Raw genomic sequence first — 26,762 nt, 5'->3', positions numbered from 1 at the left:
CATATGCGTCTTCGAACATGTCCAGTACACGGTTTCAGAGCTTTCCGCAATATGATTCGTACATAAACAGTGTACTGCACAAAACTGAGACAAAATCAGATCAAAATTTACTACACCGAAACAGTATTACGACAGTTCTTACACAAGAGGCCGGTTCGGTCCCCTACGAGTAAGTTGAAGAAAGCAGTCTTCTGGGTTTTGGCACCGTGTATATGTGGTGTTAACCGACGTTTCGGAGGAACGTATCGGCGCCATCTTCAGGGTAGAAGGAAAAAAATATAAGAAATCCGCAAGCGAAGAGACCGTGAGAACCGGTAAAAGCAGCTTTTACCGGTTCTCACGGTCTCTTCGCTTGGAGATTTCTTATTTTTCCTTCTACCCTGAAGATGGAGGCGATACGTTCCTCCGAAACGTCGGTTAACACCACATATACACGGTGCCAAATCCCAGAAGACTGCTTTCTTCATAGTCACCGCCGTGAAAGCCTCAAATCTTACATACGAGTAAGTTAATTAATTAACTAACTCTCTGGTAATAAACCCCCGAAAGTTTAACGTCGCTAATAGCAAAACTGCCATTTCGCAGAATTATAAGCAAGTAATGTCCGTCCTACCTCATAATAACCTATTTCCATAAAATTAGTCTTAATGTCTCCCCCCCCCTCCATCTCTCCCTCTCTGACTCTTTACTTCAAGGAGCCGCTTACCACGAAGTGTCCTCTCCAGAAATTCCCCACGCATTTACTGTCTCCCATCCGCATTACATTCTTAGTTCATTGCAGTTTCTTTGCGGTCATTACGCTTTTTTTTTTAAATATGGTAGATGAGATGTATAAATCACATGAGCGTATAACTTTTTCTAATTAGCTGCAAAAATTCCCACAATTACATAGTTTTCTTAATAGTCCTATTTATAGGGTATTTTACAGGAAATACATCAAATCATATATTCAGAAAATAATTCTCTATAACTGATAATAACAGTTGTGTGCGAAATAAATGAAACTGAAAATACATAGTGAATCTACGAACGTTATTGAAATTTATCTTATGGATTATGCTGTAATGAGTGAGATTTAAAATGAACTACTTCAGAATAGCACTCAATGGGGAGCATTCATATTCACAGAGTTCAATCTTTGGATAATTATTTAAATAGTGATATGATAAATATTAATAGAAATCTTATAATTTTAATCTATATTATAAACTTCAGTATAGTGTGCGCCATGTTTTGAAGCTTATATGCTTCACATTTTGATATACCTAACGAATCAGTGAGTGAAGTGACACACGCACTAAGCGTGGACAATGACTTCAAGAGAGAAGCGGCTGTTCGCACTGTGGTGAATGGTTAACATGATATCACAACTATGTCGGCTCGATGGAAGTCTGTCGTGGATAGGGTCAGGAAGAGGTGAGCTCATTTTCAGTTACTCTTTTCTTTCATCTTACAGCGTTGAATGGCCTTCAGTCATTTCGGTTCGTGTGCGACGCACCCGAAGTTGGCCAGGAGCTTGAGAATGAGGGTTTCACAGATTACGAGAGTTTGAATGATGAGCATGTCAACAAGGATATAATGTTTTGCAATCAGACATAAACAATGAAGTTGACAAAATATCGCTGTAACTTGAAAGTGTATTAAGGGAACTTTGACCTAATATCGCAGTACTGGTAATTCCATAGTACCCATAACATTAATTTGCCGTGCATTCGGAAGACTAAAAAAACAGTAATTTAACATACGCGTTAAGGGCACGAAACCCTCTCAGCGTGCAAGAAAAAATTAGGACGATATGTTAGCACACCCAAAGATAAANGGTGGGAAGCCAGTGGCTAACCACTTGAGCTATGGCGCGGCCACACCGAAAGATAACTGGTTTAATTATAAAATAGTTTTAGCCAATACTGTTTTTCTTACTTGCTTTTATGATGAGCTTGCCAATATATTTATATATCCTGATTTGTTTTAATATTATCATAATTTAATTTAATACGTTACTTTTTAACATTATACTCCAATTTTATGATGTTGAGTACATATATATATATATATATGCCTGTATATATATAAATCGCGAGGGAGATTCTTATCTTTTTAGGTTGGATGCTACTTTCAAATGTTTTAAAACTGAAACTGCAGACAAGTGTTGCTACTAAACGTTGGAGTATAGATATCAGATTCATTACATTGTGTAGTTCAGTGGTTGTCAACCGTTGTCAGACCGCGGCCAGGTAAATTCTTTCTTCTATAAGAAGAGGGCCCGGTATAATTAATGTCAGGGCCCGGCGGTTGAGACACGCTGATAGTTCAATGTTCCGTAGCAATATATTTTTGCGTGTTATGCCTATTGCCATCGTATCAGGGGCAAATGATGCAGTGTAAATGACGCGAAAGATCTAGTTGGACGAATTTTGGAGGATGGGTGGACAGTTGAATACAAGATTCAAACCCCCCCCCCANAAAAAATAAACGCTTAAGGAAAGGCTGTTCACTTCACCCTCAGCCAAAGAATTTTCATTTTTTAAGAATGAAATGCCACCATAGAATGAAGGTAACATTTTTGGTTACATAACTGAGATGCAGTACATTGGTTTAGGGCTGGGTCCAACCTACGTGAGGCGATCTGTGTTTCACATTACAAAGAAATGTAGGAGAGAGATTATTCCCTCAGTAACGTGCCAGATTTTATGTGTTTTTGTAATAAGATATACATAAGACGAATAGAAACCGAAGTGAACGGAGAAGTTCATGGAGGTAGGCGTAGGCCCACTGGGGCTGTAGTGCCAAGGGGAAAAAAAGACGAAGAGAAACTGTAAAAGTTCTCACATTATGGTCTCGAAGACTATATTATTTATGAGTGGCTGAAAATTGCGTTTTAATATATTGATTTTCACATAAATCAACATATTGCGAAATTCCACTTATGGCATTGCTGCATTGTCGAAACTATTATGGAATTAGCTATGCTATGCAATAAATATAATACTCCATGTACATATTTTAATTAACTCTTCCTTTGATAGAGCAGGTATGTTAACAAACTCCATTCTTTGATGCTGTGTATGTTGTTGCGTCAGAAATTAAAAACTGCGTGTTTATCCTTGGTTATGCAAAATTATCTGAGTTTCTCCTGCATTCAGTGATTCTATTATTGCATGAAATATTCTACTGGGAAGATTGATTTAGTAGTACTGCTCTATAGAGCTATAGAGGTACCCAATTCGAATCTCTTTCGGACCACCCGTTTTAGCTGCGATGTTCGTAAATTGTCTCAGAACCATTACCTTGATAGTACATTAATATTAGAGCGTCCTGTTAATTTTTTTTTCTCTGGCTCTACAGCCCCCTTGGGCCCTGGCCTATGATTTTCAATTTCATGGTCATTTCACAGACGGTATGACTCCTTAGAAGAGTGATCAGCTCGTCGCAAGGTCTTTACCTAAACATAGGACAACACAAACACAGAATAAACGCATACACACACCAAACATCCATGCGTTTTGTGCGATTCGAACCCACGATCAGGGCTTCCGAGCGAGCGAAGACATTACATGCCTTAGACCGATCGGCTACCGTGACCGGCTATTAAGTCATTGCATACCCAGTATTAATGATGATCTCATTCTATGCCTATTTAACAAGCTCAGCTGAAATGGCGTCCTCAGATAATGCATGAATCAATCTGTAAATACGAAAAAAATGCTGAACCTCTTCCAACATTAAATCAACCCGTGAACGTTTTGTGATTCTCATGGGGGCATACGCTGACTGTAAGAGTGATGAGACGTTTTGTTTTTGGGCTGCTATGGGGGACTGCGTGAAAAATGTCTAATGCCGTTTTCTTGTTTTTTTTTTTAACGTAAGAAACCTGCCTGAAATTTCTAAGAAGACAGGATGTCGCCTTTATGATAGCGGTGGCCTCAGCTGCAATGCTTTTCGCACTATTTCAGTGATCTCTAGTGTGCGAATTGAACATATAGGGCCAACAAACTTATTCACCACACTTGCATGAACAATTTTTTTTTTCTTGGCACTACAGCCCCAGTGGGCCTAGGCCTACCTCCATGAATTCCGTTCACTTCGATTTTTCTAGATCTTACGCATATGGTAGGACTCCTTGGGCGAGTGATCAGCTCGTCGCAAGGCCTCTACGTGTACACAAACACAGAAAAACGCACATAAACATCCATGTCGTGAGTGGGATTCGAACCCACGATCTCGACTTCCGAGCGAGCTAAGACAGTACATGCCTTAGACCGCTCGGCTACCGTGACCGGCGAACAAGATTATTAGCCCATTTTAAAATAGCATTATGCAAAGAAATTCTGACATGTTTCGGAAAATGAAATTCGCATCGGAAATACACGTATATTAATATCTACGCAGCTGATTTAGTTTCAGCGTGAGTTCTGGCTGCGAACACGCGTTGGTGCACCGGTCAGTTCTGCATACACAGAGGCGTGTATGCGTGTAGGAGAAATCGGCCATGGCAATGATACAATGAACATGTCCTTGCGCCCTTTCTGTATATACAGTATATGCCCATGTTTGTATGGCTGGAATTTAAAATTTTAAATAATTATGAATTCGAACAGCCGATATATCATGTCCCCTTAGTTAGGTTTACGGTTCCATACCAGAGGAAGAAAAAACTTTCATCTGGGTGTTGAAGGTGACAATGCCAAAATGTAAAGTGGCTTTAGATACATGTGAATTAGTTGCATATGGTATTTACATCACACGAAATAAGCACCCAAATAATGACTTCATTTAATTAATATTGTTGTATAGTTGGAAATCAAATTTTATATTTGTGTATCACACACAACAGAATACTTTAGTACAAAAAATATTGAATAAAGCACTGAACCATGAAATACTGAAGTTCATTGATTTCAAAGTAGCTTTTTTATGATGAGTAAAACTAAGTCTCAGACAATTTTGACGTAAGACTCTGTCTAAATCAACTATCTGCCAAGCATCGCCGCATTAAACATCAGTCACATGAAAATAAAGGCGGAAATTCTATTAACAGTCTCTTAAAATTACGTCATCAGCTTATGCAAACACTACTTCAATTCCCAAGGCAAATCAAAGCTACTAAACACGAACACTTGTATTTATCTAGTACTCAGTCCTCATCATGACGCTTATTGCATATGTCTGCAGCAACTTTGACCTTTTCTACAAGTTTTATAAAAAAGGTCGTCATAAAGCATGTCACGTGTAAGAGAGGTCTTCTGATTTTCTTTAAACTCGAGGTAAACATCGCGTCATTTGAAGCAATAATTTCATCATACTTCATAATTCTCTTTTACCAGTATTACGAAGATTGCATTCGTCCAACACTAGTCCCATTTAATGCAAAACTCTGACTTATTGTCTGATAATGTGTTATAAAAAATTGGAGCTCACATAAAGATAATTTCTATGTAGATACGTGTAGAGTAGAAATAGACATCTGTACCGACCGTTCCGTTTGATAGTATATCTGTCAAATCACTGCGATCATGCATGTAAAATTTAGCGTGGAAATGGTTTGTACTTTGACATTTGAAACATGTTTTATAACAGAAATTGTGCAAGGAAGTAATATTACCAGGTCATACAGTTATCCGTTTAAATGCCTGCTCCTGTGACTGCGTGTCACACGCAGTCACAGGAGCGAGACGCAACATAGAGCACAATACACGATAGTGAAAGAGTGCTCCAACAGAAGATGATAGACGTGACTCGCGTAATGAAACACGACGTAAGAATGAAATATGCTGTACAATTTTAATATTTTAACACTTAACATTTATCAGTATATATGATAAATATATATTTTAGTTATTTTAGTATGTATAGACAAGGCATGCAATGAACTAGTTTGTCGTGGATTGGATCAGCACCTGAAGATGGCACATTTGTGCCGAAACATGTAGTGAGAGTGAGAAGAGGGGATAGATGAATGTATGCACTAGAAGACGGATAAAATAAATTATGGACTTAAATCAGTGCAACAGGACGCTAAAATATAACAACATGTAAATACATGAAGACTATTATAGTATCTTCTGGAATATACCGCCGTATAATCCGTTAAAATTCAACGGATATTTCTGAGGTACATATCGCAACCAACCTGCTTGCCACCGGTTTTCACACAGGTTTCTTGCTCAGTTTAGTCTTCGACCCTGAAGATGGAGGCGATATGTTCCTCCGAAACATCGGTTGACTTTAAATGGACTACACGACGTTATATCTCAGAACCACCGCTGTGAGAACCTCAGATGCAACATATAAATACTTTCTCAAATACATTAAAATTGAAAATATATATTTCGATAGGAAGGCTGTGGGAAACATTTATCGACATAGAGGCTCCATTCTACCACCGAGTTCCCTTTAGAAAGTTCGCATTATTAAATCGACCTCTGACGATCTTCAGAAAAACAATCAAAGGGCTGATGGACAGTGTGGTCGTGGTACAGCCAGTTTCCTGTTTAGCCCTGCATGGTAAACGGCAGACATATTTACTATTTAAACCTGGTATTTTAAGTAGGAATAGCAAAATGTTGCATATGACATCCTAAAAATGCATTTACAATTTATGTATATGCCAACTTTCATACATTTAATTATTGCCGTTTATGAGATGTCATAAAAACGAAAAATGTAACCTGATGTACGTGTAGTTTACAGCGTGCGTAAAATTTATTTTAATAGTTCTGTTTATTATCCCCTACTGTGCCAAATTTTTGAGTAATAGCTATAATATTTCAGGAATTAGTGTAATAAAATTAGAACACAAATCCACATTGCTGATGAATACCGTTGGAATATGGAGTAAATAGCAAACCCCATGGATTAGAGCTCTCTTTGGGAAGCTCCAGGTTGCACAGAGAGTCGCGATGAATCCAACCCGCGTCTATATATCATGCTTTTTAAAGTTCCTTTTAATACTGTCCTCCCATCTATGTCCATGTCTTCCAAGTGGTCTCATTAATTTAAGATTAATTTAAGTGTCATTGTCCCTCATTCATTCATCAGTAATCTGTCAGACGACAGGTCCACAATCTCTTCCAAAACAGTTCCTCCACTTAATGCGATCTTCTGTTTTTGGAAAGAGACTATCCAGGAAAAGTGATAATGTGGTAGTTTTTCCATTTGCTTTCCACATCGCAGTACAGCAGCCGTTCAAACCACTCTGGTCACGCCTGTTGCTATACGAACTTGAACCATCTCGAGCATCATTTGTTCTGTGCTTCAAGTCGCTACTGATGACGCTGCTTCCGGCATCAGTTTTTGGTGTCTCTCTTCGTCTGATGCCTACCCTTTGACCTGTCCAGCAAGGGAGGCCCTGCCAGTAGCTACGCTGCCGCTGGTATAGCTCTCAGGGTCCTTAGCATACTCAAACCCCCTCACCACGAGAGGGTGGTGACACCAACGAGGGGGATTGTCCCTCATATGCATTAAATTCCCCATCCACCTCATCATCCTCGATCTGATCTTTCTGATGTTTGGCCAAGAGTGCGAATTAGGCTATGAAACCTTCTCCTGTGTGAAATGTATCCATAAGTTATGCTATTAGTATGTTTTTCAGTGTGAAAATTCCATTCTTGATGGAATTAACAATATTATATTCTTGTTTATGCTACATTCGACAATTCCCAGCCGATATAACCTGTGTTTCAAACACAGTAAACTTCTCAAAGCCATTACCAAAGCGTGTATTCCGCAAGCGAACTATACCGACCGAGCGACCGCCGCCTGTCGGCGAAGTTAGTGCCAACTTTTGCTGATAGGGGGTGTCACGTGGACAACGCAACGGATTCCCACGGCCGTTAATCTCGATTTTGTAGACCGGAGCTTGAAATAGCTTCTCAGTTATCCTCATGAGGCTGAGTGGACCCCGTTCCAGACCCACTACTTCTCAGAAAACCTTGTAGCGCCGGGAATCGAACCCGGACCTCAGGAACTGTAGCCAGGAACTCTGACCACTAGACCACAGAGGCGGCCCATGAATAGTATATACAAAATAATAAATCAAAAACACATTTTAAAGGAAGTTGCCACTGAAACCACTGACATGGAAAAGAGTATTATAGTAAGAAAGCGTGAAATGGAGTTGAGAATCCGAAAAAGGCAAGCTATTAGATTTTAATATACAGCTGTTAGAAACAGGAAAACATGGTACGGGATATAACCTTAAGTGAGTTTTTTAAAGAAGAAAATTTATATAAAATGTATAAAGCTTTAATTTCCAGAATTAAGAAGAATTTTTCTGAAAACAATCCTCAAAATACAGAAAATTATCGACTGCACCAAATGGTTCCACGAAACATGTATTTATTTCATTTACTTCTAAATGTGGATTATAATGAATGACGGCTATAAAAGAGTCATATAGAATAAAGAACATAGAGGCATTACATAAGACTGTAAATATTCATGTTTAATGCTTCCATACATGCAAAGTGTGGATATTCTTGACGGGTCACAGAACTGTCTCTGCAATAAAATTTGTAAAACTCTGAAGGTTGTTATGCAAGAAAATCTGAAGCAAGCAAGCTACGAATATTAAATATACATAAAAACATAAAGCTATCCCTATAGGAGACCGTGGATGCTCATCGGGTTATCAGACGACAGGCTCCCACATTTTCTATACTGTCGGCTTGTAAATGGCGGTGAGGTTTTCAGCCTTACGCGCCGGCCCCCCTTTACCCCTAGGAAGATTTCTGGTACTCATTTCTGTTAGAGGCTGAGTCGACCCCCAGGGTCATAGTGCGCGACCTTCTAGCTTGTAGCATAGTGCCTCAACCAACTCCGCTACCGCGTGCCCCCAATATGTAGAAAAAGCCAATTCCGTTTATGCTGCTTGTCTTTGGCTCCGTATTTTTCTCTTTCAATTATATCATAACTACGGTAGACACGCGTTCTCTCTCCTGTACTGTCGTGAAATTATTCGCTGGTCAGACCTGTTATTTCACGTAGCCAGTTATACATGGCCGCATTAACGCAATTGCTTTGAAAGAATGGAATGCCAACTTACATGAGTCTATGCAGTATATGGTACAGGCCGGATTAGCAAAGGGGACCGTCCACCGTCTATGTTCTTAATATTAACTATACTTGAATAAGATTATTATTTTTGTGTCAGTAGTAATTAATATGTGCCTCCTTGGCACAGTGATCGCTTTGTGCCCTAAACGACTGCCAAGCGACAAGCAAATGGCCGACACGTTTCGATTTTATACTATGATAGCGATCACGATCGCCTAACAACCGGACGAGGACCCCGTATCCAGTGGATATAGAGGACTGTTCCTCCGGGACTACAGCGGTAAGGGAATGAGTTAACTACTCATGCTCCTAGCCTCCATTCCCCCCCACGTGTTCATGGCATGGATCTGAATTAATTAAGCACAGGAATAGCTTTACCTTTTATCCAAACATACATGTGGAGGAACTGTGAAATCGACTAGTCAGGATAGTTAGCCCTCCAGCTATAGTTCGAGAAAGGGGTCTCCTTGATGGAAAGTAGTTCTTATCATTGTACTGAGACGCTGGGTAGACCAATGTGCATAGGTCTCCTACTGCATGAAAGTTTATGTAACAGCTAGGTGCATGTACATTTCAAGACTGTGTCATTGATTTCATTCCGAATGCCAGACTTATTCTTAACAAATCGATACTTTGAAAATACGTGTAAGTGCAGGAAGAAATGTTCCACGAAGAACTTCTTATTTTATGGGGTATGACTGTTTTATGATATTCCGTGATTGCAGAAGCAAACGAGAAGTTTCATTAATCTAAAGTAAAGCAAGAATTATAAACTTAGAAGGTTAAGTCAAAACATTTCAAGACGAAGAATTTAAGCGTTATTGATTTAGATATATATCTGTGATTTTAGAAATATTAGTAAGTGGAACGAAGGGCCGCGTCATAGCTCAAGCGGTTAGTCCTTGGCTTTCCACCGAGACCGCTCAGGTTCGATCCCGGGTCTGGTCAAGTGGGATTTATGGTGGACAGAGTGGCGCTGGGGAGGGTTTTCAGTACCTCAGTTCCCCTGCCAATCTTCATTCCACCAAATTCTCCATCATCATAATCACCCGGGCCAGGCTACAATAGGCCAGTCAGTGGCCGCCGTGCCGACTGAACTCAGTTGGACTCCGCCTCCCAATCTAAGCGAATTTAAATAGAACGAACATAGCTATCCGGTAAGTAACAATAGGTACTAAAAGAAGGCAAAGGTAAAGTTATCCTTGTGATTAATTATTTAAGCACCACGCCATAAAGAGTGTATGGGGAAGTGAAGATACATCCCCGCTCATTCATAAACTCTGCACTAGGTGCAGGTGACGCTCCGGCCACATTACTGCCGGAGAAGGTCCCGGTATTAATTACGTAGGATGTGTGAGCATCAGAGCTGGTCTGCAGGCTGTGAACAAGGGAACACTCTCTTACCTTTGTCGGAAATCGAACCCCGATTCTTCGGCCCTCCAACCCGTAGCTTAGTCAGTTGATATTGGCTTCGACTGTGGATTTTTGTCCTTTCCTACAGGATAATGACGTGACTAAATGATCGTCTATCTAAGTACTTCGGCGTAATGACTGTTTCAGTAGCTACTACCAAGTCAATAAGTTCGTGGCATGGCCGCAAAGCGTAATAGAATTTCCTGCCAATATGTTTCAGCAGTATTTTCAACGGCTATGTCAACGTTGGCAGACTTGCATAGCGGCCAACGGGAACTATTCTGAGGGCCGATGTAGATCTGCGTAAGTGTATGTGAATACCTTGTAATATGATGCGAGAAAACGACATTCCACGAACTTAACGACCCTACCACGTATATATACGTACAGTGCTCTATTACAGGTCCATTAATATGGATTGGGCAGTATGATAATATTCCCACTATTTATTTTACGCCGGTCACGGTAACCGAGCGGTCTAAGAATTGAACTGTCTTCGTTCGCTCTGAAGCCGGGATCGTGGGTTCGAATCCCACACAAGGCATGTATGTTTGATGTGTGCATGCGTTTATTCTGTCTTTGTGTTGTCCTGTGTTTAGTTAGAGGCTTGTGACGAGCTGATCACCCGTCCAAGGGGTCCTACCGTCTATAAAAATGATCATGAAACTGAGAACTTAGCGCTGTGCTCCAAAGTGGGAGCGAGAAGAAGTTAAAAATGTTTTACGCTTTTTCCAATTATCAGTAGGACAGTGATGGTTACATCTCATGTGAGACCACCAATTTACGTAATAGCAGAAGTGATGTGAGTTATATGGAACTACTTCAACATTACGTCACCTGACGTAAGTCTACCTGCGATGATGATTCTTTAAGAATCGAAACGTGTTAGGTAACTAAGTGCTGAAGTGGTGAAGGCATTATATGTCACATTGGACTGAAATAAACTTAATTGTAAAAATCATTTATCTACCTTGATACTCTTCATAATGCTGCATTCGGGAACAGAGTGTTAATGACAGTATTCGTTAAATGGCATTTTGTCGTTGCTTACTTGGCCTACTCGTCGACTTCGAAAAGATATTGTTATCGTTCCTTGGTGTAGGGTGAGACTGAGTCCACTTGGTACGTCGGCCACTAACTGGCCACTAACTATACCAGCCCCGGACAACAGATGACGAATGTGGAGTAGTTGGTGGAATGAGCAATGGCAGGGGAAACTGAAGTACTCGGAAAGACCCTGCTCCAATGCCACTTCGCCCACCACAAATCCCACATGACCTGACCTGGTCTCGAACCCGGGCCTCCGCGGTGGAAAGCCTGCAACTAACCGCCTGAAATGTAGCTCTAACTATAAGCGTGAAATTTAGATGAATTTCAGAATAGAATTATTCGTAATTAACTGTTACCGTTGAAATACATGCCTTACCAAAATGTATATTAAGAACCTCTTTGAGTATTCATAATCAGTTGTTACGTCAGTTGAAGGCATCGTTTACTCGAACCTCCCATGAAAGTGCGCGATGTAAAACTGTTCTGTTAAATAGATATGGGTTCGAACTTCGGTCTCCCAGTAAGCCACTTGCTGCAGACTGTATTGTGATGTGAGTCACTTACTCGGTTTTCTGCTTCGTTGCCTCGCTTTACCAGTTCATTCAAACACTCATTCATGACTGTAAATAACATTTGAAATTGATTCATTGTTGTTAAGCCATGAGACACGTGGAATTAGAGACAATTGAGTTAATATAATTTCTTCCCATCTTGTTCAGCCGTGCTATTACGGCACCCTCTTCTACAGATATGTAAAGCTTTTAGCCTAATCGTAATGTTGCAGGCGTGAGTAGAGGAACTATAATCCTTGCGTACGTAGCCTACGAACGGGACACACAAACACACCACCTTGATCCCATGATTGTGCGGTGGCAGTTCCCTTGCAGTCTGTTTGAAATTCCCTTCTGGAATTTAACGGTGAATTGGTTTCAATGCTGATCCAGCTTATGAGTCACTGTTCAGTAACTACGCCCTGCCACGTATTTCATTGTCATACAAATTACACATAGCATGAAAACAGTTCGCATATAATCGTCGCTTAATGTGAACTTTCAGATTAATGAAACCGGGTTAATCATTAAGCTGCATTAATTTTGAAAATATCATGATAAAGACTTCTGTTTCTGGATGTAGCCCTTTATTTAAATACAGAGGATAACTCTAACATGACTTGAACATGTGAAATATCCGAGAAGAGTACAAAAGCATCAAACTAATGTCAAAGATGAGAAATATTGAGTGAGCACAATTTAAGTACTTCGGAACTTCCCTAGAAAATTTACTGATCGTTACAGTGTGCTGTTAGCACTCCTACTACCTATCCTGCTGTCTTTGATTTAGAATTTTGTCCAGGATACGAACTACGCATATTTTGATATTAGGGTTGAAGGCCGAAATATTAGTAGCCAGAGATGGCTAATTGTAATCAGTGATATCCAGTTCAGTTGAAACAGGGAGTTGTGCAATGGTAGAATGCCGGCAACGACGTGAGCAGAAGAGGACACTGTTGGGATCTGCTGTCAAGCAACGACTAGTCAAGACATGGCAAACTGAGAAGATCTGTCATGTGCCATAATGATTTGTTAAGCGTGCAGATTAGCAATAGCGTTATAACTATTTGTGGTTACAAGTTATAAACGTTCAGTAAATCCAGTTATCAATCTCGTGTCTAGTCACTGGCATGTTACAATGTTATATACATTTTTCGTGGTTTTTCTAATTTCATTTGGCAAATGCCGAGGTAGAGCTTTAAAACAACTCATAACGTTCTACATTCTCCCGAATTCAGCATCAGATTGCCTCTTCTCATTCGGCGCAGTTGACGAAGTGTAATTAATTAAATTACTCAAACGAGAGTTGGTTAAGGCACTATGCTACAAGCCACAAGTTCAAGTCCCGATGAGATAACTGGATTTTTTTAATTCACCTAATCCTTCCAGCCGCAGTATGGCCCTGGGGTCGACTCAGTCTCTAACAGAAATGAGAACCAGAAATATTCTTTGGGGTAAAGGGTGGCTGGCCCGTAAGGCTGACAACTTTACCGCCATCTATGAGCCGATTGTCTAGAAAATATGGGAACCTCACATCTCACAACCCTATGAGCCTCCACGGCCTGTTGCAGGGATACCTTTAGTTTTTTGTTTTTTTTTGCTTTTAAACGATAACATGGGGACAGATTTGCTTGTTTTTGAACATACAGGAAATTTGTCATGTATTTTCTTAAATCTCAAGCCAGGCGGACGTTTAGAAGTTCATATGTTATATTAAACCGTAATGTTGCTTTTACGTATGCTGTTTATTAAATTATTTTGTTGTTAATCGCAATTAGCACGTATAAATGTATTGCCTTTCATTTCCGTTGATTTCATTTTGGGTACAGAAAATCCCGTCACATACAGTGAGCTGATTGCAAAGATATTTTTGCACCTCCTCGTTAGAATTGAGAGTGCACGTCTGACAATTTTTGTTCGTTTTGTGCGCATTGTTTACCAATATTCTATAAATTTATTAATAAATCATTTTTAAAGGAGGCTGTCATATCTGTCATAGTTTCAGTTTTGTTTGAGGCGTTGGAATCCTTAAGTAACACACTGATTAAGATCTAAAAGTCTGTGACGATGGTACATTGGTAAAAATATTATGTTCTTGGATATTATCCATCGTCTTGTCTTTATCTAAAAAACTTTCCTGTTTATTTTTCAAAACACAGCGTTTCAGAGACTGGATTTTGTCTCCGTCTTCAGGTAAAACCTACTCATTTGGGTCCAATCGATAAGAGCCAGTCCCTAACTCCGGACTCTCTCTATCGATTGGGGCCAATTGAGTAGGGTTTACCTGAAGACGGAGACAGAATCCAGTCTCCGAAACGCTGTGTTTTGAAAAATAGACAAGACTTTTTTTTTAGATTAAGACAAGACGATGGATAATGTCCAGTGACATAATATTTTTACAAAATGATTGTTTTTATTAGTTTAAGATGTGCACAATAAAGTGCCAGCATTTCATAAAAGTGAACGTTGGGAGTTAATCTTATGCTTGTTTGTAATCTGTACACGCTAAGTATATGTTTACGTTCAACTATTTGCGCTTATTGATGACGTGTTGCAAGATAAACGTTGGATCAATGCAACGTCACCTTTGGAGGAAACCAGACTTTTCTTCTTCTTTCTTCAAATACCTATGCACTGTATTCAGAATATATTATTCGTATAGCGTATATACGGAGCGTATAGTAGTGAAACCTTTACTAATTACTTACTATCATGATTATTATTGCAATAAATATGAGCGTGGCAGAAAATTAAGCACTTAGCGGGGAAAAGGAAAACATGTATGTAATTTTCTTTGGAAATTCTGAGAGAGATTATTTTGGAAACCGTTCAATGTATCTGAGGATATTAAAATGAATTTTAGGAAAATTGGTTACAGTACGTAAAGCTGGTTTTTTATGGTTTAGTTTGTTTCAGTGGATAGTTTCTTTGATGATATTCATGACTCCCATGAAAGCAGGGTATTTCTGAATCATCTGCATGGTTATCTGTAACCCTAGAAAGACATGACTATGAAGTTGGTAGGCATAGTTTCCTACACTGTTTGTTATTGATAGTGATTTACAACATTCATCTTTGTGTCCATAAGTCTAGCAGGAGGAGTTTGACACGAAATGAATGTCAAAATAAACAGCGAAATTGAATCCAGGCAAGGTGAAGTCGGTTAAACACCGAACTAATTTTGAGAGTCTTTTTTTTTTTTTTACATCGCACAGTTTTCATGGTGACAAGTACAACTAAGTTTCTTGTAACCGGTTGTCATTTGTTCCCAGAATGTTGACACATGTTGATGTCACGTGCCGGATGATTGATCAACCTAACTGGTCACGTTCTTTCTTGCTTTGCAGCGTACTATTCGTATGTTTGGCTTTTATGCCGCTCTTAATCTTATTTCCAAACATTCGCAGTAGAAATTAGACGTTTTATTTATGAAATTTCACAGACCGTCAGTCGTGCCTCATAGTCTGATGCGCAGACAGTTCAGGAATCCTGAACATGTGACAGACTTTATATGTTGTTTCGTAATGTGAAAGCTGGTCTGTTCAAAAGTACATTGTGTTATACTCAAAATATTCAAGTTAATGACACCTTCTATAAGAAGAAAGTCGTTCTATTCATTGGACTTCAACTGCAACAAAATCTGGTTCTCTATTTTGCTAGATTATAACGCTACCATATGAGTATTTATTAATTTGTTCGACGAAATATATTCTAAAAAATATATAACAATATCTGATACGTCTTTGTAAGACATCGAGAATTAGAAGGGTCTTACATGATAGACGTACATTACGCTAATTATTTTATTGTATAGAGTCTAATAACTGGTAGTTGCTTAGCTAGTCAAAGGAAATCATCAACTTTCATAGAAACTAATGGTTCACTACCATGTTAATTTAAACCCACCACTGAACTCTGTAATGTGCCATATTAGACGCAACCATACTCTCAGACCATATTTTTAAAGATCCACTTTATTATTATCATCGTGTCTCTTCCTGTTCTTCAAAGTGGTCTCTTTCCTTCAGGTTTGATTACCAGAAGCTTGTACGCATTTCCCACCTCAATGCGTACTACAGACCCATCCATCTCACCTTCTTTTCTTCTATAATTCTAATAATTTTTGATAAAGAATGTTGATATTACGTCATTACGCAGTTTCCCCCTATATAATCTCCTCTCAAATTAATCACATTATCGTCATTAATCACGCATCATGTTATAGGCTCCATACATTTAATAATCCATTGTGGCTTTGTGCCATAATCGGCTTCTTGTACATGTTAGACTCAAAGGCTATGTCTGTTGCAAATCAGAAATATTTTACTGACTTCCATCAGCAGTTGTTTGACTCTTACGTCACGTCACGCCACGCCACGCCAGTTACATAATCAAGAACGTGCTAAATCTTGTGTTCACTTAGTTTACACTCTGTTCTCTGTGTCCAGCACATTACACTTGTCAATCCCTTCTGATTTTTCAGGTTTCATTACACTCCTTACACAATAATATTCAAAACATCTTCCTCTCCGATTTGTTATTTATTAGGTAGTGTCTCCGGGTAGACGTGACTTTATCACAATAAATTGTCGTTTTATAACTTCACACTCTTAGTTCTGCTATGGTATCCGGTCACTAAACGACGATCATGAAATGGATACACACACCAGTTACAAACACTAACTGTGAAGCACTTAATTTTGTAAGAGTTTTGTGTTGTGTAATTATGTTTGAAGTCCTCAGGTGAGTGGAGGAGACACCAACTCTGTTGGATCCCTTAGAAAGAGCTAACCTCAATCATTGGATCCACTCGTGCTTTATAATTAGCCCTTGGGCTGTTGAATTAACATGCAAATAAACAAGAATTGAATTGAAATTAATTATTATTATCCATTAAAATTCATATAATGCTTTTGGGCTTTCTGGTAGATATGTAAACTGATTTCATAGTTACCTATCCAATCGGAAATCTCAGGTCCGTGTTTCTGGTGTTCTTTCCTCACGTTTCAAGTTCTCTTCGGTGTTCCTCAGGGATCTGTCCTGGGACCTCTGCTCTTCAATGTGTTTATTAACGACTTATGTGGTTCACTCGCTCACTCTGAATATCTACGATTTGCTGACGGTATGGAAATATACCGAGCCATAGAATCTCCTCAAGACTGCAATCTGCTACAGACTTACATTAACTGTACACAAGTTTGGTGCATTGCTAACTGTATGAAACTCAGCATCAGTAAAACTAACGTACTGATCTATGATTATAAACTTTGCCAATCCTCTATAACCCGGATCTACTTTGTTAAATATCTGGAATATTTGTTGATACTAAACTTCATTTTCATAACCACGTAAACCAGATTTTTCTCATTCTATTAATCTGTTGGGTCTGCTTCGTAGCGTTACCTTCACCTTCTCATCTCTTAAATGTGCTGTCACGTGTTGGGTATGTCACGCGACAAATAATTTCACGTGGGTCTCGGATTTAGCGAATCTTTATTGAACATGTGTTTACATACGAGTATAATTATTATCCACTCCTTCACTGTTATAGTTAGTTCTTGTACCACTGATCTCGGTGAAGTCTTCTGTTCTTCACTGTTACTCCGGCGGCTGCTCTATTTCAACTAACTGTCTCCAAGTCCAAGTCCAAGTCATATTGCGACTGACGGTCGGTCGGTCGGTCGGTCGGTCGGTCAGTCAGTCAGTAAATCTTGGTGTCGAGCCCCGTCTGGGGCTCATGACCAGATATTTATTACTGTTGAACGTTACGGTTTTGTTTTTTGTGGGGCACCCTCTGTGACGAGAGGACGGGTCTGTCTTTTTTACATGCTACTAGGTCTTGCCAGCATAGTCTTTCTCGGGTCTGAGTCCCTTGAGACTCGAGAACATATTTTACTGTCTCAGATTTGAGACTTCCCTTCAAAGTCAAAGTCACATAGCGGCCGACGGCCTGTTAGTCAGTAAGTCTTGGTGTCGAGCACCCTCCTAGGGCTCATGACAAGATATTTATTACTGTTCGACAGTTACGGTCTTATTTCTGTGGGGCGCCCTCTCTGACGAGAGGACGGGTCTGTCCTTTGTATATGCTGCTGTATATGCGCGGTTTTTCTCGGGTCCGAGTCCCTTGGGACTGGCGATCATATTTTACTGTCTCGGAATTGAGACTTCCTTTTTCGTCGCCTCCTACGACTCGCAGGGTCACGGTGGAGGTATTCGACCCCGCCTCCACGCGGGGTGCACCCACTAACTGTCTCTTGTCGAAGCTGGTCTTTTATAACCTCGGCGGTTGCTATGCAATGAACCTTTTGTTGTCATTCAACGCTTCGAATAATTCGTTACCTTTCATCTCCTAGGAAACGCGTTTGTTTGCCCCAGGCAACGGCCCACTGTTATTGCGTTGTCGCTGTGGGAACTCTCCGTGTATTCATCGTAACCGTGAAGACTCATTGTAGGCTGTTAACGTCCTATTATGGCCGTTGCGCAGCGATGAGCGTAAGATAGCACGTTACAATATATTACATTAGTTAGATCTTAGCTTGAATACGCGTCCGTTGTCTATAATTCAATTATGTCAACTGATGCAAAGAGATTGGAACGCATCCAGAAGATGTTTGCGGTTCTCTGTTATAATCGTTTCCTTCCTGAAGTCCAACACTGCTATTCTCTTGGTTTGGAATAGTTAAAATTGCACATTCTACATATGAGGAGGCATCGCCTCATTGAACCCTTTCTTATTAAAGTTTACCATTCTTCTGAATTCTGTCCTTTTGTTTTGGAAATCGTTGGTCTTCGAGTTCCTGCTCGGTTTTTCAGAGACTTTGCATTGCTCATTGTCTGCACCTCATGTAAGAATTGTTCCTCTGCTAGACGTGTATCAGCTGCTGACGTTTTCAGGGAGCTTGACGTATTCGGAGCGAGGAACGTTCACCTCAATTTTTTTTATAATATTTGTATGTTGAGTTAGCACAAAATAAATAAGATGTAATTGTCTTATTGTTGTTATTAACTCCTGTGTGTGTGTACATGTATAGGCCTTCTCGCTGCATAATGGCATAACCACTGGAAATGTCCTTATTTTACTTTCTTCACTAGTTAATAATAACTTTAATTTTTCATGGAATTATCATTAATTTATTACTTATAGACTGCCTTATTTTATATGTTGTTTTCTTAGTTATTTTTTGTGTCCTACTTACTCGTGCTAACTTAACTCCTGGCCTCTGGGCTGTTAAGTTTGCACGTACGTGCAATAAATAAAGAAGAATTGAATTGAATTACGTATTGTTCAAATTATATAAATTTAGTTGTTTTTCTGTCTTGTTTATGTGTTTTGTTTTTATTCTTTACTCGTGTTCACTTTGTAATTAACACTTGGACTGTAAAGAATAATAATTCAATTCAATTCGTGTTTATTTGCGTGCAAACTTAACAGCACAGAGACCAATTACAAAGTTGGCACGAGTACATAGAGAAATACACAAAATAACTAAACAAATCAAAATACAAAATAAGACAGTCTATACAATGGCAATAAATTAATAATAATTCCAAGAAAAATTAAAGTTAGCGTTAACAGGTGAGAAAATAAAATAAGTATATTTCGAATGGTTATTCCATTATGTGGCGAAAAAGGACAATACACATACATACACACATAGACGTTTATTATTATTATTACGTTACCATTTGTGAGCCTTTTCATAAGAATCAAATTATTTCTCTGCAATCACTTGGTCTGCTTCATCCCATATGACAGGCAGAGAAGGAGAAAGGCAGTTGAGGCGATAATTTTGTGACGAAGGGCCGAAAGTGATCAGTCGCATCAGTAAAGAAAACCACTTTCATCCGTTACGGAGTAAATAATTTCGATGTTCCATTGAATGGTCTTGCCGGTCACGGTAGCCGAGCGGTCTAAGGTATGTACTGTCTTCGCTCGCTTGGAAACCGGGATCGTGGGTTCGAATCCCACCCAGGGAATGGATATTTAGTTTGTGTGTGTGCGTTTTTCTGTGTTTATGTACAGGTAGAGGCCTTGCGACGAGCTGATCACCCGCCCAAGGAGTCCTACCGAATGTGTAAGATCTAGAAAAACCGAAGTGAACGGAGAAGTTCATGGAGGTAGGCCTAGGCCCACTGGGGCTGTAGTGCTAAGGAAAAAAAAGATTGAATGGTCTTAGTCTTCCTTCATAAGAAGCGTGGGATTTACTTGTACTGCAGGACACGAAGACCTCGACGCAGTATAATTAGTGTCGTGACTTGAATCATGAAACTTCCAAATGCGACAGGTTCACTTTAGTCTGTATGTGAATAAAAAAAGGTTACAGATAATGTGCGGATGATGAGTTGGAAACAGAGGAAAGAAAGCCATCATGAGATATTTTAAGAAACTCTCTCAACATTTATAAAAATAACTGTACTTAAGAACTAGCTCTGGAACTCGACCTTGTGTGGCATATGTGAAGTGCTTCATAATAAATGCACATGTTCGATGTTCTTGGTGTCGGAAAGTCCATATCAACATGCGTCCATACAGACTGAGTGGAAATGCGGACTGGAGAGTTTCCATGTGTTGTGTAATATAGTAAATTAAATTCCGTAATTCCTCATTTGGCAGTAAAATTTATTTACATGGGTACACTTAAAAATAGTCAAATATGCCCTAAATGTATACTTGAATTAGCCATCGATAATGCGAATAATGGGAATCGTTTTTTATTGTAGAAAATATATTCTAAATACAAAAAAGGCATAGACAATGCCCATCCGGTTTTCTGTAGCACATTCTTATAAATATCTTATTCTATGTTAGCGGTAACCCCGAGATTTTTATTATGGATCTTAACTTAAATATAAAAGTATACTCTTAATAATCAGTACACTCACTTGTTTTACTTTTCTTACATATCTGTTTTATATAAATATAGGAATCATAACGGGAATCCGTTGCGCTGACCACTCGACACCCTCTATCCGCAAAAGTTGGCACTAAACTCGCCGACAAGCGGCGGTCGCTCGGTCGCTATAGTTCGTTTGCGGACTACAGGCCGCGGAGGAATACGAATACAATATTTAGCTTTACACACAATGGATTTTCTCACATAATCAAGAAATACTAGTGATCTTGTTCCCATTGCGCTTTGAATACTGTAGTACAAACATTTTTATTTTCCTCACGTTAAAAGCAGAAGCGATGCAAGCTAAATTACCGCCCCCTGCGACGATAAATCCTACATATCTTTCCAAATGTCGTTGCAATTAATAACACGGAATTCCCAGATCCTGCGACAGAAACAGTCATTAGTGCCATAACTATTTAAAACAGTTTTATATACGTTGTGGCGTAACATGTCGTGATTACTGCCAGTCAGTGGTCACGCTGACCAGGAGAGCAGCAGAATTTTTTATTTAACAGCAAACCAAAATAGGAAGTTGTAAAATATGCCGCTCCTAAAAATTCGCACAGCCTGTAGCAGCCGCCCGCTTCATATCTGCCGACTCACCAGCCCTGATTGAAAGCATCACTACAGCCCTGTAGTACGATTTGTTTCACTGCGTGCACGGGTATTATTTTTTATTGCTAGTGGGGTGTGACTAAGTCCCTTGTACTGCGGTCACCAGCCCCAGATGATAGGTGAGGGTGATTGTGGAGCAATTGGTGGAATGAAGATTGGCAAGGGAAACCGAAGTACTCGGAGAAAACCTGCCCCCAGCGCCACTTTGTCCACCACAAATCCCACTTGACGAGACCCGGGATTGAACCCGGGCAGCCGCGGCGGGAAGCCAGCGACTAACCGCTTGAGCTATGGCGCGGGCTGCGGGCACGGGTAACTAATTACAATTATTTGTATTTACGTCAAGAAATCTTTGCTGCCCGTTGCACGTTAGCTTTCCAGTTCTGTTTTAACCTCTGATTTAACTCTTGTAGTTAGCCCACTTATTTCTGAAACACGTTGTATCTTGCCATTCACTGTGCTTGTTACTTACTTAATCCGGTCCTCTTATACCTTGCATTGTCGAGGTTGTTTTTTTTTTCATTTTAATCATTTTACAGACGGTAGGACTCCTTGCACGGGTGATCAGCTCGTCGCAAGGCCTCTACCTAAACACAGGACAACATAAACAGAATAAACACAACGAACATCGATGCCCTGAGTGGGATTCGACGATCCCGGCTTCCGAGTGAACGAAGACAAACATGCCCTATACCGTTCGGCTACCGTGACCGGCAACTGTACTTGTACATGACACAATTCACAGATACGAGATACAGTACTGAAACAGACGTGGTGTCGTACAAGAACTGCGACAGTAAAATAGCATGAGCTATTTCTAGCAGCTCTTTACATGAAATGCGTGGTCCTGCACGTCGCTTGCGCTGTCTTTTTGTTCAACATGTTAATGCCAATCATTCCATCTCTCAGGACGGAAGATTTTACTCTCTACACAGAAAGTTTGGTGCGTCATTTTCGCATATCATAGAGTAACCGCTAGTGGGGAAGAAGAAGAAGAAAAAAACGGTATAGGTTATAAAGAAACCGATGAAAAAGCTGTGTTGTAAGCCCTTGCATGCTCCATGTTTGTACGAGTATCACTGCTAATAACACTACCACTGTGGTGCGCTACAAAGATTTTCTGTATGAAAATTTTGATTTCAGAACAGTGTTGGAGGAGAAAGTTCATGCATGGCTCGCTGTAACCGCCGTTATTATACGAAGCCTTTAGCAATTAAAGAAAACAAAGAATTTGGATCTTCTTAGTTCCTGAAGTATCCCATTCATGTCATAGGAACTCTCCTTGCTTTGAAAGAGTGACACAGCGTCTTCCACATGCTGCTGAACACTCTGATGATCTGTAATGCGGGATTTTATATGGCCGCTTCATTTACATGTCTGCTGTCTGTCAAAAATAAAACTTTTCAGTAGTAATGATGTGAAAATAAGTATAAATTGTTAGTTCTTCATGTAAAATGATATATGTCAAACCGAAAATGATTTCTGCTTTATATATCATATTACTTGTAACTTAACAAAACTGTCACTTAAGAATTAACTTCGTATCTAAATTGTATAGGCGTAATCACATTTTATATTAAAAAGGATTTTCCGAATACTGTTCTTCGATTTCTGAACACTTTTCTTTCACGACTTACAATCCCTCTATCTTGGCGACATCCAATCACAGTACTTCCCCTAGAAAATGCGTGTGGTGGAACTTCACAGACGTTTTTATAAGTATTATTAATATGAGTAGTCTTAAAATTTGTGTAATCTAATCGTTCTGAACATTAAAATATACTTCACCACCTTTAAAAGGTAAAGCTATCCATGTAAGAGACCATGGAGGCCCATAAGGTTGTGTGACGTTGAGGTTCCCACATTTTCTAGACAGTCGGCTCGCAGATGGCGGTGAGGTTGTCAGCCTTACGCGCCATCAGCCCTTTATCCCCACGAAGATTCGTGATATTCATTTCTGTAAGAGGTTGAGTCGACTTCAGGGCCATAATGCGGCTAGAAGGCTTAGGTCCATTGAGAAAATCCACCTCCTCGGGACTCGAACCCACGACCTTCCGGCTTGTAGCACTGTGCCTCAACCAACTACGCTACCGCGTGTCCCCATTTCAACATTTGCGAGCGACTTTAATGCTCGGTTTAGGTTACGCATGGAAGCAACACATTCTTTCACTGTCACAGCCAGACCTTAGAGGTTCTGTCAACTATTCGTAGGTTTCCAAAGCTTTCACACGCTTCAGGATCTTATCCTGTTTCAAATAAGGCTCATTGTAATAAAATGATACTTGCTGGTTAAACACAGAAACAGAGAAATGTTAAGTGGTAGCTGACTGCAGCACTAGAGTCAAACCCCCTTCTGGGAATAAATTTGTGTGTAACGGAGTTTTCTCGTGTTTTGTATTCTTTCCATGGACCACTTGTCTGTTCAATTAACCCTAGCAAATGCCTGAAGTTACGTAGCTTCATTACTAATTCAAGTTCGGTAGATGCGAAAGGGTCTGATCCACGAAAGATGGAGAAGAAATTTGCTCTCAAGCTTTTCGTATTCATACCAACTCGCGTTTCATATCTCGTGTTTTTCAGACTTTCCATTTAAATTCTGACGTATAAGCACTAAAGAGACGCCAACTCCTACTGCTTTCTGTATAATGTACAAGATATTATCATCCAAATAGGCCGCGCCATAGCTCAAGTGCTTAGCCGCTGGCTTCCTACCGCGGCGGCCCGGGTTCGATCCCGGGGTCTGGTCAAGTGGGATTTGTGGTGGACAAAGTGGCGCTGGGGCAAGTTTTCTCCGAGTACTTCGGTTTCCCCTGCCAATCTTCATTCCACCAATTGCTCCACAATCACCCTCACCTATCATCTGGGGCTGGTACATTAGGCCAGAAGTGGCCGCAGTACAAGGGACTTAGTCCCACCCCACTAGCAATAAAAAATCATCCAAATATTAACCACGGTCTGCAGATTTTGGACTGTGAGTACCAAAAGTGTGTTTGTTTAATTTGGATCGTAAAAAAAGAAACTCATTTTCAAAGCCTTGAAAAGTAGATGTTTTGCACTTTCGTTTTTAAGGAACAGTCCATTACGTTGAGCCCATAAGAACGGAGTTGCATAATTAAAATTGCTCCATTCTGAAGCGATGAATCCTTCAGATATTCAGTAGGACTGCCTGGACGTGAAATTACGTTGAAAATTGCGTTTTCTTTAATAGTATAAATGTGCTCTACGTGTGTTTCAAGGTAAACGCAAATTGTCAAGAGATCTACCTTCAATTTCTATGTGTTACAGTCACATCTGAAACGTCGGGAACTATATAGAAACGGTCTGGGATATTTTAAACTCTTATGGCTAATTAAGTATATGTTTTGATAAAATGTGATTGTTCTTTGCTTGCAGTTTGGCGGTGGGAAACAGAGAAGAGAACAATCCCAAGAACAATCTCTTGGAACCCAATGGTCCCTGCGACGGGGAACCCACGTAAGTGATATTCCTTGTTATAGCACAGTTATGTACAGGAACTAGGCAAAAAAGTTGATTTTTTATGAACTGATTAACATTTTCTTACCCACGAACCCGGGAACGAAATAGATACACTTGATACATACTGCTCTAGATATATTAATATATCCCTCATAATTCAAAGAAAAATGTCCCTTCAACTTACCAAATTTATTTAATTGTTTAAAAACCCTGACAGTGTACCTGAAGAAAGTCGATCCTTGCCTTTCCGAATTCATATTCAAAATGTCACTCTATCTTTATAAATTTATTAACAATGTCCCAGCACAATTTAAATTCACTGTAATCCGTGCCGAGGATAAGAGTGGTGGAGCTATGCCTCCAATCCTTCATAAGTCTTCAGGGTTTAGTGATTGATTATTTAAATGCAGAAGTAAATTTAACATAATATTAATTTTGGTGTTTTGTAGGCTGTCTGAATCCTACATTAGAATTAGCATATCTTTCTATCTCGCAAATCGATATTCTTTCTCTGTTGCAAAATTTTGTCTGTTTGGGGTGTATACCCAGAATATATGTACCTAATTTCATGCAGTGAAGTTAGTCTGTTTTGTTATGAAATTTAATGAACGTCCACACATACCTACATACCCGTACAGTATACGCTATTAAAACATGAACTGGTATATCCTGGTTTATTGTTAATTTAGGGCCATTGTAATCGCATATTTCAATACTGTATACCCCACAAACTGTTTACTTCAGGCGACTTGTTCCTTATTTAGGGTAGTTAGGCCTATTGGTAATTTCCTTCTTATGCTCCTCACATTTCATTTTCCTTGATGGAAACAGCAGTCGCTTTCTACTTCACACACAGATATAGTATATATATATATATATACACGACTTCACGCTGTTCCCTACATCAGGAACAGTTTATGTTTGGGGAACATCCAAGGAAGCCTACATTTCGGAATGCCTGGTTCCAGCAGTGAAACACTGGGGGGGGTTCTATAATGGTTTGGGCTGCAGTATCGTGGTACAGTATTCCGTGGGCCCCATTATTACATTTCATGGCCGAATTACTGCACGGGAGCACGTGGACAGGCAGGGTAATCATGTGCATCCCATGGTTCAGACGTTATTTCCGAAGAACGATGCAGTTTTCCAAGGCGACAGTTCCTCCATTCACACAGCTGGAACTGTTCAGTCATTGTTTGAAGAGCATGAAGGTGAATTTCATTATCTTCCCAGGCCAGCACAATCGCCATATTTGATCACTGAACCACTGTGATCACTTTTGGAGACTATAGAGTGAGGAACAGATTCCCACGTCCAACGTCTCTGAAGAAACTCAAAGATGTTCTTCAAAAGGAATGGTATAAAATTCTGCTAGAGACTGTACAAAACTTGTACGAGTCCATTCCAAGAAGAATTTCAGCTGTATCCATAATGTGTATATATTTACCGTCTTTTAGTGCATACAATTTCACTTGTCACTTCACACTACATGTTTCGGCATCATTCTGCCGAATAAACTTGTTAAGATCTGTCATCTTACATGTCATATATCAAACTCGTGTGTAACGCCATTCATTCGCTATGGGAGTCGTTCTTCTTACGTTTTAATTGTGTATATACAGTGTTTTATGGTGTGTCTTTCTTATGTGGCTGCGTGCGTTGAATACAACACAGTTTCAGCTGTACTGAAGGCGAAAGGTGATCC

At 39.8% G+C, this 26,762-nt stretch overlaps 1 protein-coding gene across 3 annotated transcripts in view; it reads left to right on the top strand.

Moving 5' to 3' along the window:
* LOC111875437 (regulator of G-protein signaling 20) overlaps positions 1-26,762 on the top strand; it is a 300,561-nt gene that overhangs the window by 242,474 nt on the left and 31,325 nt on the right. For all 3 annotated transcript variants that reach the window (XM_033755811.1, XM_033755812.1, XM_033755813.1), the window contains one exon: positions 24,974-25,054. In XM_033755811.1, the coding sequence (XP_033611702.1) occupies positions 24,974-25,054 (81 nt within the window). The remainder of the gene's footprint in view (positions 1-24,973; positions 25,055-26,762) is intronic.

The sequence above is a fragment of the Cryptotermes secundus genome, unplaced genomic scaffold, assembly GCF_002891405.2.
Source record: "Cryptotermes secundus unplaced genomic scaffold, Csec_1.0 scaffold304, whole genome shotgun sequence".
Lineage (NCBI taxonomy): Eukaryota > Metazoa > Arthropoda > Insecta > Blattodea > Kalotermitidae > Cryptotermes > Cryptotermes secundus.
This window is presented reverse-complemented; position numbering and strand designations above follow the sequence as displayed.